Source organism: Choloepus didactylus, chromosome 24 (genome assembly GCF_015220235.1).
Source record: "Choloepus didactylus isolate mChoDid1 chromosome 24, mChoDid1.pri, whole genome shotgun sequence".
NCBI lineage: Eukaryota > Metazoa > Chordata > Mammalia > Pilosa > Megalonychidae > Choloepus > Choloepus didactylus.
This window is the reverse complement of record NC_051330.1, coordinates 3,852,794-3,868,194: the sequence shown is the minus strand read 5'-3', so window position 1 is coordinate 3,868,194 and position 15,401 is coordinate 3,852,794. Positions and strand designations below refer to the sequence as shown.

Genomic DNA, 15,401 nt, shown 5'->3' with positions numbered 1-15,401 from the left:
ACAAGTTCATCAAGCTCATTTTATTTTATCTTTAATTTAGACAGTCTGTGGGTGGTATGTAGGTGTTTATGCTGGTTATAAAAGACACTGCAGGATAGTATTTAATGACATGGGATTTGGAGGCAGGTTGCATGGTTCTATCTCAGATACATGATTCATATCCCTGTAACTTAAGGGGTCTGAGGTGGGGTGAGCACAAGGATAAGAGCTTCATGGAAGTGTCTTTGAAAGCATGGATAAGTCTGAGTCTTGATAGAATTCAATTTTATTCAATTGAATTTTATTCAGTATGACATTTTGTTTAAGCCACTGGTATTTTGGGGCAGGTTTGGCTAAAAAAATGGACATTTGCTCTTTAGCTTTGTAGAGCCCCAAATATATTGGTGAAACAGAAATAAATAAAGAAATGAATCTGGCATATTTCATGTTGCAAAATAAGTAAGAGTGATTTGTTGAGGAAAGGAATTCACTAGTTTCAGAATCTCAACATCAGATCTAGGAAAGATGGGAGAGATTTGCATTATTTAAGGCCAAAAGGGATAAAAGGAAGTAAACTGAGGAGGGAGTGATTGTGGGGATGGGCAGTGGAAATGGCCCAATAAGAGGGATCATTCCTAGTTTCCCATAAGACCTGGAAGGAAACAAGGTCCTTGGAGGGAGATCCTCAGACCCCATCACATGCTGGGTCCTGGTTGGGAATGTGTGTACATTATCATGGACCTTGGGGATGATCGCTGTGGGAATGCAGCTCAGCGGTGCCTGGGGAGGGTCAGCAGGATTTGTTACTGACACCTAAAGGATGGTAAGGCCAGTACAGTTTCCCTTACTGGGAGGTCCAGGGTAGAAATATGGTTTCAGGGGCTTGGTGAAGTTGCTTTTAAACTTGAAGAGAATGGTACATTGTGTCACATTGTAGAAAAAGATCAGACCTTCCTCATACTTTAAAAAAATCCCGACAGTTATCAGAGGTTCTGGGATGTTAAGTTGATGACGGGGGGTGGAAAGAGCCTTGTACACACCATTCTTCTTGCATAGGGTCCAGAAACCATTCTCTGGACAAGCAGATATATGCTGTCCTTTCCTGTTAACTGAATCCCAACACAGCCCTATTGTCCACCTACTCTTTCCTGCCACTCCTACCTCCCAATAATGCCTGCCACCCTGGAAGCTGTTCTGACCCAGGACGGCCACCATAGTATCAAACCCCTCAGGATTGTCAGGCACATCTCGCTTTTCTGGAAGAGATTCCACATATTTTTCATCTTGTGTCACATAAAGGTAAGGATGGGCAGTGGCTGTATCCAGCTTTATGTCTTCTGAAAGATAAGAAAGTAGGAAGTAGAAGGAAGAAGGAAGGAATTAATTTCTGATGCTAAGACAAAAACCTATCAATCTCTAGGAGAGAGATCAGAGCAGGGATGATAAACAAAGCAGATGGCATTTGAGGATCCTTTTCAGATATACAGAAAAATAATAAACATCATCTGCACATTTCCCATGATACAACTCAATCCATCAATCTGAAGCTCTTTTCTTGGGGGAAAATGTATACAAATCATTTCATGTTTGAAATGTATTAATGAGAAAGTTACAGTGGCAAGGGTCACATCAGAAGCTTCAAATGTATATCCAAGGACACAGCTGTTAGGAAATATGGTCAAAGCCTTCTGAAACATCTGCAGCGATAGTCTGAATGTCAGAATGCTTTCCCAATATTCTCATCAGGAACAGTATGCCTAATATTTTAGCATGGAAAGAGTGAAAGGTGTAACAGAGATGCCTGTGAGGCAGCACTATATCCAATCACGGAGGCAGAAGCACATCAGTGTGTTCAAATTGTGGGACATTTCCAGTTGAGTGGGAGGAGAGTAACAGAGGCAGAGGAAGAAGACATAGTCAGAGAGTCAAGGGTGGGGAGGGTGCAGCAACATTTAGGACCATGCAGTCACTTTTGGGATTTTGGATTCCTTCTGATTGAGAGGGAGAGAAATGGAGGGCAAAAACTGGAAAGAATGAGTATTCACAACTATTTAGTAGTGATTATGTGTAAAGAAAAAACATGTTAGCAGCTGCATGGGGTTATTAGAGTAAGAGACATTATTGTGCTTTCTATTTTTTAAGATATGGGAAATAATAGCATATTTGCATGCTGACTGGAAGATGAGAGAAAAGAGAAAAATCAGGATTCAAGAAGAGTGGGTGATGAACAGAAACCATATCCTATACTTTTTAACAAAATTGGCTTTGGAGAATATTTGTGGCTATGTCTTTGCTGGATTTAGGATATAGTGAAGACTTATTTCTGACTTATATACAACCCGCATTTCAGAATAAATTGATACCTTCATATCTGTGATTTGCACAGCTTGTACCTTTTTGAAAACTGACATTTCTAAAATGAAATCCCTCCATTTAGTGACTAGGAGCTCATTTTTCATTAAGTCTATACACTCAGAGTCACACAAGTTCAAAATGTCTAATAAATCATTGGGGTAACCCTCCCTTAAAAAAAAAAATCCCTGATAGGTTAAATGACAAGCATAAGGTCATTCTTAATCATACATTATTCACTTTGTATATACCTGCAAATCTTCGAAGTTCATTCAGACCTAAAATTTAGATGGAGACATTCAAGATTAGCTGTATTACTGGGCTGTTGCAGGTCGTGGAGTATCAATCGGTATCAATGATGAGAATCTTGACTTCACTTACCATCTTCTCCCAGGAAGTTTCCTCGGTCTGCAACCAATCACAAAGAGATAAGTATTCTGAGAGAACACTGTCTGTATATCCAATTTAGCATGGGAAAGAAATACTACTTACCAAGTTCATTACTGATTTTTTCTAAAAATATAAATAAAAAGGAGACAATATTAATTTCTCAAATTGCAGGAAATTTGATTCAAGCCTTTGGCCATATCTTATGGGATATCAGTGAACATCTGGGTCAGTTTGCTGGAATTTGGGTTCCTAGACTGGAAAGGCAACTCCTTCTAAATGTCCACATGGGACACCACCTAGACTGTTACAGCCAAAGTGCTACTGAGTATTGTGGACCTAAGTCTATCACAAGCAATTTTTTTTTATAACTTATCAACTACTTCTGAATTAGTTAGGTTCCTTTTCACAATATTGCTTAATTAATTGAAGAAAATGCTATTTCCGTTCCATCGGCACCATGATGGGTGAGTCCTAGTCTCTCCATCAATGAGGAGGAAGGAAAAGCAACCTCTCAATGGTTGTAGAATGCTAGGAGCAAGGTGATTTAAGAAAACAGAGAAAATGTACCTCACACATTCTTGCAGGTTTTGGCAAGGGATTTTTCTTGTTTAATTACAAATACATGTTATTCAATACAAAAGCAATATATATATTCATTTAATTAAAAATGAAACAGAGAAATGAAAAATAATTCTATTAAGGCAAACTAGATTAGGAAACCTTGGGCTGGCAGAAAGGGGGGCATGGGATTAAGACTGTAAATGAGCCAATCCTGAACCACCTTTGATGGACCAATCAAGATAGCCCAGAATGCAAGCACCAATAAAAATGGCCTTTAATTGAGCCAATCACAAGCTGCTCCTAGCTGGAAACCCATTCAACCACTGTGCAGGCCCTTATTTGCATAAAAATCAGCCAATCCTAAAACACCAAGTGTCTAAGCCCTCCTCCTCTAACCAATAAAAGGCCAGGACAAAACTCACTAGGGTGACTCTCTTTTGAGTTTGCCGCTGCTGACGTTCTTTGGTTTCTACTATTCTGAGCTGTGACTCTGCCTGAGCTGTAGCCTGCTGGGAGCTGTCTCTTTGCTCTGAGGCTCCAGCCTGAGAGTGTCCTCTGTAACGTCTCAAATAAAGTCTGTCCCACCTGTAAATTCCTTCTCTGAAGGACCCAAACCTTGAAGAAGGCTCCTCTCCAGTAAGAGCCCAGCCGTGTCCAGTGAGCCAGTAGCACTAATCACCTTCCATTACCTGGGTATAACCAATTTAAAATATCTTGCTGTATATGCATTTAGATTATTTTTATGCTACTACAATAAAAAAGGATCATTTGATACAAACTATTTCACTTACTGCACTATTCATTTAAATATTGTTTTTAATATTTTTCATGCAAATGAATATCCCTAAATAGCAGAATTGAATGACTTGATGGAATTTCATGTTATAACTAACATTGAATAAGCTAATCCTTTCTTTTTGGTCATTTAGGTATTGATTTTCACTAGTGAGTGATCTGATAGAGAAAGAGAGAGAGAGAGAGAGAGAGAGAGAGAGAGAGAGAGAGAGAGAGAGAGAGAGGAGAAACAGAAAAGTGGCTCTGTGAGTCACTCAGTAGCCAACTAAAAATAAAATGTGGTATACAGACAACAGGCAAAGTAATAAATTTAAAAAGGAGAATGAAATTGAGATCTCTTTCTTGGCAAAGTGCCACTCATTGGTTGGTACTCTCCACTGGAAGCTTAAGCTACTGTAGAGATAATTACAAGTGGAGAAAATTAATGAATCACTAGACTTGGTGACTAAAAATGTATTGAATTCACCATATCAGTGAATGGAATCAATGTACCCAGTTCCACATACTACGAAGAGAGAAGCATTCTTTTCACCTTCCTCTCAAACACCCCACTTGATCCTTTGGCTCTGTGCCCATCTACTAACCATTCTCATTCTTTTCTGTAGATCAACATTGTATTTAGAAAATTGAAGCAGTCATAGAGAAAAAGGTCCAACAATATTCAGGGAGGCCTAGAGAAGTCAGTTATGACAAAGAGATGAAAAAACTTCTATTTCCCACAGTTGAAAATTATATGAATCTTTATTTTCTGGTATCATATGGTTGTTCTTCATTAAGTCCCACTATCTGTCAAATTTCTCAAAAGTGCTTGGGCCTTTTTCATTGTGACCAATTCTTTAAGCAGAGGGAAAAATCAAATGACTTACCATATTGTTCCTGGAGATTACCTTTTAAAACAAATACACAAATGCATTAGAGGGCAAATGTCCACAAATTCTAGCAATATTCTGTTTCATGAAGGCAGAGCAGCCTAATGTATACTGGAAATTCCCAAAAGCTGCAGGGCTGGGGCACACACAGAAAGAGGGGAACCATGTGCAGCAGGAGACCTTTGATTCTTTGCTGACTTTTGGGAGCCTGTGCTGGGATTCAGACAGGTCTGTGTCTGGGCTTTTCCATGGGAGACCTTCCAACCAGAGCAGTTCCTACAAGATCCCAGGGTGACTTCTGAATGAATATTTGCTAGATCTGAATTGCCCTCTATTCACCTATCCCTAAAATAAAACATTTTAAATGCATTAGACATTTCCCATTTAATTAAAAATGAAACAGAGCAATGAAAAATAATACTGTTAAGGCAAACTAGATTAGGAAACCTTGGGCTGGCAGAAAGGAGGGCATGGCATGAGGACAGCAAAAGAATCACTCCTAAACCACCCTTGATGGGCCAATCAAGATAGCCCAGAATGCAAACACCAATAAAAATGGCCTTCAATTGAGCCAATCACAACTGCTCCTAGCTGGAACCCCATTCAACCACTGTGCAGGCCCTTATTTGCATAAAAATCAGCCAATCCTAAAACACCAAGTGTCTAAGCCCTCCTCCTCTAACCAATAAAAGCACAAGACAAATCTCACTGGGGGCGACTCTCCCTTCAGTTTGCTGCTGCTGACATTCATTGGTTTGTACTATCCTGAGCTGTGACTCTGCCTGAGCTGCACCCTGCTGGGAGCTGTCTCTTTGCTCAGAGGCTCCAGCCTGACAGTGTCCTCTGTAACATCTCAAATAAAGCCTTGCTCTCACCTTGCCACTGGCCTGTCCCACCTGTGAATTCCTTCTCTGCAGGACCCCAAACCTTGAAGAAGGCTCCTCTCCAGTAACAGCCCAGCCTTACCTAGTGAGCTGGTAGCAGTAATAACTTTTCATTACCTGGATTTAACCAATATAAAATATTTTGTTCTATATACATTTAGATTATTTTCATGTTACTATAATAAAAAAGGCCCATTTGATACACATGATTTCATATACTGTGCTATTAATTTAATATTGTTTTTAATATTTCTCATGCAAATAAATATTCCTAAATAGCAGAATTAAATGACTCCTTGAAATTTGATGTTATAAATAACATTTAATAAACTAATCCTTTCTTTTTGGACATTCAGGTATTGATTCCCACAAATAAGTGTTATGGGGGGGAGAGAAGAAACAGAAAAAAGGCTCTGTGAGTCAATCAGTATTCAACTAAAAATAAGATATGTGACATACAGACAACAGACAAAGTAATAAATATAAAAAGGAGAATGAAGTTGAGGAGACCTCTTTCTTGGAAAAGTGCCACTCATTTGTTGGTACTGTCCAATGGAAGCTTAAGCTACTGAAGAGATGATTACAAGTGGAGAAAATTAATGAATCACTAGACAGTTTGACTAAAAATACGTTGAATTAACTATATCAGTGAATGGAATCAATGTACCCAGTTGCACATACTACAAACAGGGAAGCATTCTTTTTAACTTCCTCTCAAACACCCCACTTGATCCTCTGGCTCTGTGCCCAAGTACTAACCATTCTCACTCTTCTCTGTAGAATCAATGTTGTATTTAGAAAATTGAAGTGATCATAGAGAAAAAGGTCCAAGAACATTCAGGGAAGCCTAGACAAATCAGTTACAAAAAAGTGATTAAAAATTTTCCATTTCCCAAAATTGAAATTTAAAAGGATCTTTACTTCCTGGTAACATAAAGTCATTCTTCATTAAATCTCGCTATCTATCAAATTTATCAAAAGTGCTTGGGCTTTTTTCATTGTGACCAATTCCTTAAACAGAAGGAAAAATTAAATGACTTACCATATTGTTCCTGGATTTCACCTTTCAAAACAAATACACAAATGCATTAGAGGGCAAATGTCTACAAATTCTAACAGTATTTTGTTTCATGAAGGCAGAGCAGCCTAATGTACATTGGAAATTCCCAAAAGCTGCAGGGCTGGGGCACACACAGAAAGAGGGGAACCATGTGCAGCAGGAGACCTTTGATTCTTTGCTGACTTTTGGGAGCCTGTGCTGGGATTCAGACAGGTCTGTGTCTGGGCTTTCCCATGGGAGACCCTCCAACCAGAGCAGTTCCTACAAGATCCCAGGGTGACTTCTGAATGAATATTTGCTAAATCTGAATTGCCCTCTATTCACCTATCCCTAAAATAAAACATTTTAAATGCATTAGACATTTCCCATTTAATTAAAAATGAAACAGAGCAATGAAAAAAAAACACTATTAAGGCAAACTAGATTAGGAAACCTTGGGCTGGCAGAAAGGAGGGCATGGCGTGAGGATTGCAAATGAGCCAATCCTGAACCACCGTTGATGGGCCAATCAAGATAGCCCAGAATGCAAACACCAGTAAAAATGGCCTTCAGTTGAGCCAATCACAACTGCTCCTAGCTGGAACCCCATTCAACCACTGTGTAGTCCCTTATTTGCATAAAGATCAGCCAATCCTAAGACACGAATTGTCTAAGCCCTGCCCCTCTAACCAATAAAAGCACAAGACAAAATCACTGGGGGCGACTCGCTGTCCCTTTAGTTTGCTGCTGCTGATATTCATTGGTTTGTACTATCCTGAGCTGTGACTCTGCCTGAGCAGCACCCTGCTGGGAGCTGTCTCTTTGCTCAGAGGCTCCAGCCTGACAGTGTCCTCTGTAACATCTCAAATAAAGCCTTGCTCTCACCTTGCCACTGGCCTGTCCCACCTGTGAATTCCTTCTCTGCAGGACCCCAAACCTTGAAGAAGGCTCCTCTCCAGTAACAGCCCAGCTTTACCCTGTGAGCTGGTAGCAGTAATAACTTTTCATTACCTGATATAAGCAATTTAATATTTCTTGCTCTATTCACATTTAGATTATTTTTATGCTACTATAATAAAAAAGCACCATTTGTTACACACTATTTCATATTCTGTGCTATTGATTTAAATATTGTTTTTAGTATTTCTCATGCATATAAATATCCCTAAATAGCAGAAGCGAATGACTCCATATAATTTGATGTTATAAATAACATTAAATAAACTAATCCTTTCTTTTTGGATGTTTAGGTATTGATTCTTACCAAAAAATCATCTGAGAGAGAGAGAGAGAGGAGAAACATAGAAAATGGCTCTGTGAGTCAATCAATGTTCAACTGAAAGTAGTATATATGATATACAGACAACAGACAAAGTAATAAATATAAAAAGGAGAATGAAGTTTAGGAGACCTCTTTCTCGGCAAAGTGCCACTCACTGGTTGGTACTGTCCATTGGAAGCTTAAGCTACTGAAGAGATGATTACAAGTGGACAAAGTTAATGGATCGCTAGACTTGGTAACTAAAAATATATTGAATTCACCATATTAGTGAATGGAATCAATGAGCCCAGTTGCAAGTACTACAAAGAGGGAAATACTCTTTTCACCTTTGTCTCAAACACCCCACTTGATCCTACACACTGAATTCTTCTCCAAAGTTTCTTGATTATACTGCATTATGGGTCTCAGATTCTTTGTCTCCCACCATCTCCTTTACCTTCTCCATCTGGGTCTCCCTTGACTCTGAAGAATCCACCATATCCTCTCTAGCATGTGCCAAGGCATTCTGTGTCACAGTCTCCTTAAAACTCAAAACTTAATATTTTATTGTGTAAACTCAATTCCAATCAAAATCCTTCTGTTATAATTCACTACTAATAGGATAAAATTCCAAATTGCAAAGATGACATGCAATTTTTTTTCATGATCTATCCCCGAACTCTCCAGTCTCACTTCTTCTGCTGGTCTCTCCACATCTTATTTTTATTATGTTTGTTATTATTGCTTTGATGTTTGATCCATTAGGGAAAGGAAGAATTCTGCTTCATTTAACAATGTATAATCATTGTAAAAAAAAACAATTCCTTGTATATAAGATGTGTTTAAAAAATAGCTATGGAGTGATGATGATGATGATGATGGAATAAATTTATCTGCCCATATTTTTCTGTGTGTCTAAATTAAATTGGTTAAGCTATAAGTAAATAATTTATTTTATTCTAAGCATGTTTTCTTTTCTTATTTAGAAATAGAAGAGCTGTTTGTTGACATTCTTTGTAAAACACATTCTTGTGTTCTCTTGCCCAAAACAAACATTAATTCAGAGGTTGGAAAAAGGGTTGAGCAAAATTATTAGAAATTTAAATAACTCAATGTGAAACAGTTTTTAGATAGGGATTAATCAGAAGTGAATGCTGAACTGAATCTGAGTGGTGTTTTGTTGTATAGGCCCTTTGGAGCATTTGATATTTGATTAATAGCTTGCTTGTAGGGTAAGATTTTGTCAAGCAGGAAAGCTGAATTTCAGTGTAATTTCAAAGTCAGATGAAGCAGGGGAAATTTGCACCGTGTATGTCTTCTGGACCAAGACCCTTGAAATAAATTTTGCTTGATGTCTGAACTGTGAGAAGCTATGTGTAAGAACACAAAAAATAGTGTTGGTAGATGCTCTTGGTTTGTTTGATTTTGTTTGTTTAAAAACACAGGTCTCCTTGAGAATTAGGAGCATAGAGAAGCACAGTTTTGGCAAAGCTGAGAGAGAGGCACAAGCATGGTGGGGCAGTGTCTACACTCTGTGGAACCGTTGGCCACACCAGATCAATCCAGTGTGACAGCAGCAAATTGGATAATAATTCTCAGGGTCTGCAAAGAGCCCAGTAGTGGATGGTGAGGCCAAACACCTAGGGTGAATTCTGAAAAACCTCCAGTAATTGGGCCTCAACTTTCAGGGGTGGCGGTGTGCCCAGGGGGGCCTTTCCCCAGTGACACTGTGCAGGCAGCAGAGGGGGCTTTCCCCCACCACTAGGGGGAGCTGCTTGGGAGATGCACTTTGGTTTCTGCCTCGTGCCCTGGGAGCTTTATGTGAGGGTGGAGGGTTATCTTTGAAGGTGGAAACAGTCTTGCTCCAGTGACTCCGGTTAGTGGATCCCAGACCAGGTAGCGGTTACATATTAGTAAAAGTCTGATGCCTTTAACATCAGAGGTAATTTAAATTTAGGCCATAACCATTTCCTGAACAAAGGCTGCATGACTGTGTTATTCAACTTATCCATGTATTTGGCTTCCAAAAAAGGAAATACACAGGGAAATATAAAATGCCAAATTAAAACTTACCATATTTCCTTAAGAGTTTTTCTGAGAAAACAAACAAAAATTAGCAGATAATAGTGAAAATAGAGCTGTATCAAATATCAGAAAATTCTTTAATCAGTCTACATTTAGAAGTAGATGATCTTTGGGTCATATGGTATTGGTGATATTCCAAAGTTTTATGGTTAAGACCATGATGGTCTAGATCAACATAGCTACAGAGAGCACGTGAGAACAGAATAATTCAGTCTGATGATACCCTGTATGCCCTCATGGTAAGTCAAATAGTCCAGTTGATTCTATTCACTGAAATAACTGAGTTAAAATGAAATAGACTATGTTCATCCATTTTGGTTCCATGGGGTACTGGATATAGACTTAAATCCATCTTTTCTTTTCCAGGCTCAATAACTGCAACCATGACTGCCACTATTTTACTAATAACATATCCAGTATGTTGTGGTGATGAACGCATAACTATGTTATCATACTGTGGACAGTGGATTGTATATCATGGATGATTGTATGGTGTGTGAATGTATTTCAATAAAACTGAATTTAATAATAAAAAAAATAATATATCCAATATGTGTCAAGATTTTTAGATGTATGATCTTTTTAATACTGAGAGTAACCTGATACATAAACACCATTATCATAGCCATTTTACAAATAAAAACCCTGTCCTAGGAGGTTAAAAGTATTTTGCAAACCATGAAGCTACTAAGTGATAGAGCTGGATTTTAATTCCAAACCATTGAATCCAGAGGCTATTCTGTTAAAAACTAGTCAAATTATCATTTATTTTGCTCTGCCTGTAGATAAGCCAAAATGAATAGATGAATGGATAAATGAATGACAGAATGAATATTAAAAGGAACCACTGAATTACACAGGACTTCTCTCTTTCACTCTAAATATTTTCATTAAATAGATAAAAGGCTATGGGGTTTATATTATGACTACAGAATAAATATAATTTGTGACTTTGAAAACCTATTCCTTCATTACCATTGATCCCAGATCCATTAGCACTTCCTCAGGAAATCTATGACCTCAGAGCTAGGCCAAATCCTTCTACTATATGTTCTTACTGTACCATGTACACACTCCCATAACAACTGTTAGAATATTAATTTTACAATGATTTTGTAAATGTAATTGCATATCTATCCCCAAACAGCAACATACCTAAGACCATGAAATTTTTCCTTAATTCTTCTTTCTTATTTCTCAAGCATCAATCACATAACAGGCAGTCATTTACTGTATGTGCAAGGAGTCACTGGCCTCAACTGCATGGGGCAATGCTAGAAGCTCCATGTCCTCTCATAGCACAAGCTGACACATCCAGACCTCCATTTAAGCCTAACAACATTGTAAGTAACAGAAGTACTTACAGTTACATTTTATAATAGGGGAAAGCTATTTTAGTAGTCTCTCAACATGATTTTAGATCATTAGGAGTCATTTCACTGACTGTGGATTTTGATCATGTTATAATAATTTTAAAAGCCAAGTATGAAATATTATTGGATTTTAAATATTTGAAGATTATTGAAGAAAAAAATATTACTTACCATTCCATTCTCCTGTTTTTTCTGTATAAATAAAAATAAACCAAAACAAAAATATGTTAGGATGTATCCCCCTATGCTACCTGTAGGTAATCCAGCAAAGATGCTATATCATTTACAAAAACAGGAAAAGCAGCTTTAGTATTTTTTAAAAAATTAAATCTCCTCAACAACATTTCACATACCAGAAACTAGCCAATTTTGTGATTATTTTAACAAAATTTCAAGCTCACAATACGAATAAAACTAAGAAATATCTAGAGATAATATTAAAGTTATATATGCAGACTTTGGAAGAAAACTAAAAGAAATCATTAGGAGAAACAAACACTTGCATAAATGTGGTGATGTAAAATATTTGTTGTGAGTACATTAACTATGGTAAATATGCCAACTGTTCCCTAATACTTTCATACATTGAATGCTATTCTGGTGAAAGATATTTTTGAGATTTTTCTTTCCTGTAACATGGCAAAAGCTTTGATTTTCGACCAGACACTGTGCTTTGCATATTAAAGGCATCACATTGTGACTTTTCAGGATTTTCTTGTGGTTTTATGCTGGCCTTCCTTTGGCAACGTGCCCAAGTACTAACTATTCTCACTCTTCTCTGCAGAATCAATGTTGCACTTAAAAAATTCAAGCAATCATAGAGATAAAGGTCCAACAATATTCAGGGAGGCTGAGACAAGCCAGTTATGACAAAGTGATTAAAAAACTTCCATTTCTCACAATTGAAGATTCTAAGGATCTTTATTTCCTTGTATCATATGGTTGTTCTTCATTAAATCCCACTATCTACTGAATTTGTGAAAAGTGCTTGGGCCTTTTTCCTTGTGACCAATTCCTTAAACAGAGGGAAAAATCAAATGACTTACCATATTGTTCCTGGAGTTCACCATTTAAAACAAACACACAAAGACATTAGAAGACAAATGTCTACAAATTCTAGCAGTATTCTGTTTCATGAAGGCAGAGCAGCCTAATGTACACCGGAAAGTCCCCAAAGCTGCAGGGCTGGGACACACACAGAAAGAGGTGACCCATGTGCAGCAGGAGACTGTTGATCCTTGGCAGAATTTTTGAGCCTGTGCTGGGTTTCAGAGAGGTTTGTGTCTGGGCTTTTCCATGGAAGACCCTAAATCAGAGCTGTTCCTACAAGATCCCAGGGTGACTTCTATATGAATAGTTGCTAGATCTGAATTGCTCTCTATTCACGTTTCCCTAACATAAAACATTTTAAATGCATTAGACATTTCACATTTAATTAAAAATGAAAGAGAGAAATGAAAAACAATACTATTAAGGCAAGTTAGATTAGGAAACCTTGGGCTGGCAGAAAGGGGGGCATGGGATGAGGATTGCAAAAGAATCACTCCTAAACCACCCTTGATGGGCCAATCAAGATAGCCCAGAATGCAAACACCAATAAAAATGTCCTTCAATTGAGCCAATCACAACTGCTCCTAGCTGGAACCCCATTCAACCACTGTGCAGTCCCTCATTTGCATAAAAATCAGCCAATCCTAAGACATCAAGAGTCTAAGCCTTACCACTCTAGGGGCCAAAAGCACAAGACAAAACTCACTGGGGGCGATTTTCCCTTGAGTTTGCTGGTGCTGACACTCTTTGCTTTGTACTATCCTGAGCTGTAACTCGGCCTGAGCTGTAGCCTGCTCGGAGCTCTTTGCTCAGAGGCTCCAGCCTGACAGTGTCCTCTGTAACATCTCAAATAAAGCCTTGCTCTCACCTTGCCACTGGCCTGTCCCCCCTGTGAATTCTTCTCGGTAGGACCCCAAGCCTTGAAGAAGGCTCCTGTCCAGTAAGAGCCCAGCCTTACCCAGTGAGCTGGTAGCAGTAATAACTTTTCATTACCTGGATATAACCAATTTAAAATATCTTGCTCTATATACATTCAGATTATTTTTATGATACTATAAGAAAAAAAGGCCATTTGATATACACTATTTCATATACTGTGCTATTAATTGTAATATTGTTTTTAATATTTCTCATGCAAATAAATATCCCTAAATAGCAGAACTAAATGACTCTTTGGAATTTGATGTTATAAATAACATTTAACAAACTAATCCTTTCTTTTTGGGCATTTAGGTATTGATACTCACAAATAAGTGATATGGGGGGGAGAGAAGAAACAGAAAAATGGCTCTGTGAGTCAATCAGTATTCAAGTAAAAATAAGATATGTGACACACAGCCAACAGACAAACTAATCAATATAAAAAGGAGAATGAAGTTGAGGAGACCCCTTTCTTGGAAAAGTGCCACTCATTGGTTGGTAGTGTCCTTTGGAAGCTTAGGCTACTGAAGAGATGATTACAAGTGGACAAAGTTAATGAATTACTAGACTTGGTGACTAATGGTATTTTGAATTCACCATATCAGTGAATGGAATCAGTGTACCCAGTTGCAAATACTACAAAGAGGGAAATAGTCTTTTTCACCTTCCTCTCAAACACCCCACTTGATCCTACACACTGAATTCTTCTCCAAAGTTCCTTGATTATACTGCATCATGGGTCTCAGGTTCTTTGTCTCCCACCATCTCCTCCGTCTTCTCCATCTGGGTCTCCCTTGACTCTGAAGAATCCACCGTATCCTCTCTAGCATGTGCCAAGGCATTCTATGTCACAGTCTCCTTAAAACTCAAAACTTAATATCTTATTATGTAAACTCCATCCCAATCAAAATTCTTCTGTTACTATTCACTACAAATAGGATAAAATTCCAAATTTTATAGATGACATGCAATTTTTTATCATGATCTATCCTCTAACTCTCCAATCTCACCACTTTTGCTGGTCTCTCCACATCTTATTTTTACTATGTTTGTTATTATTGCTTTGATGTTTGATCCCTAAGGGAATGGAAGAATTCTGCTTCATTTAACCATTGTAAGAAAACAATTCCTTGTATATAAGAAGTCTTTAAAAAATGGATATAGAGTGACGACTATGATGATGATGATGCAATAAACTTATCTGCCATATTTTTCTGTGTCTAAATTAAATTCATTGAGCTATAACTAAATAATTTATTTTACTTCAAGCATGGTTCCTTTTCATCTTTAAAAATAGAAGAGCTATCTGTTGGTATTCTTTGTAAAACACATTCTTGCGTCCTCTTTCTCAAATCAAATATTAATTCAAATGTTGGAAAATGGGTTTAGCAAAATTATTAGAAATTTAAATAACTCAATGTGAAATTGTTTTTAGATTGGGATTAATCAGAAGTGAATGCTGAACTGAATCTGAGTGGTGTTTTGTTGTATAGGCCCTTTGGAGCATTTGACATTTGATTAATAGCTTGCTTGTAGGGTAAGATTTTGTCAAGCAGGAAAGCTGAATTTCAGTATAATTTCAAAGTCAGATGAAGCAGGGGAAATTTTGAAAACAGCACCATATGTGCTTCCTGGACCAAGACACTTAAAACAATTTTTGCTTGATGTCTGAACTGTGAGAAGCTATGTGTAAGAACCCAAAAAATAGTGTTGGTAGATGCTATTGGTTTGTTTGATTTACCTTCTCTGGAAACACAGGTCTCCTTGAGAATTAGGAGCATAGAGAAGCACAGATTTGGCAAAGCTGAGAGAGAGGCACAAGCGTGGTGGGGCAGCGTCTAC

The 15,401-nt window shown here is 37.8% G+C and overlaps 1 protein-coding gene across 2 annotated transcripts in view; it reads right to left on the bottom strand.

Annotated features, from left to right (window-relative positions):
- Positions 1-247: 247 nt before the first annotated feature.
- The window catches only part of LOC119520126 (butyrophilin subfamily 2 member A1-like), a 40,791-nt gene continuing 25,637 nt past the window's right edge, over positions 248-15,401 (bottom strand). The window contains exons 7-14 of one of the 2 annotated variants that reach the window (XM_037817874.1): positions 11,760-11,780; positions 10,204-10,224; positions 6,873-6,893; positions 4,944-4,964; positions 2,824-2,844; positions 2,713-2,739; positions 2,583-2,609; positions 248-1,316 (exon numbers count right to left, since the gene is read on the bottom strand). In XM_037817874.1, the coding sequence (XP_037673802.1) occupies positions 793-1,316; positions 2,583-2,609; positions 2,713-2,739; positions 2,824-2,844; positions 4,944-4,964; positions 6,873-6,893; positions 10,204-10,224; positions 11,760-11,780 (683 nt within the window). In that variant the 3' untranslated portion in view covers positions 248-792. The remainder of the gene's footprint in view (positions 1,317-2,582; positions 2,610-2,712; positions 2,740-2,823; positions 2,845-4,943; positions 4,965-6,872; positions 6,894-10,203; positions 10,225-11,759; positions 11,781-15,401) is intronic. The other variant, XM_037817875.1, reaches the window with a different exon arrangement.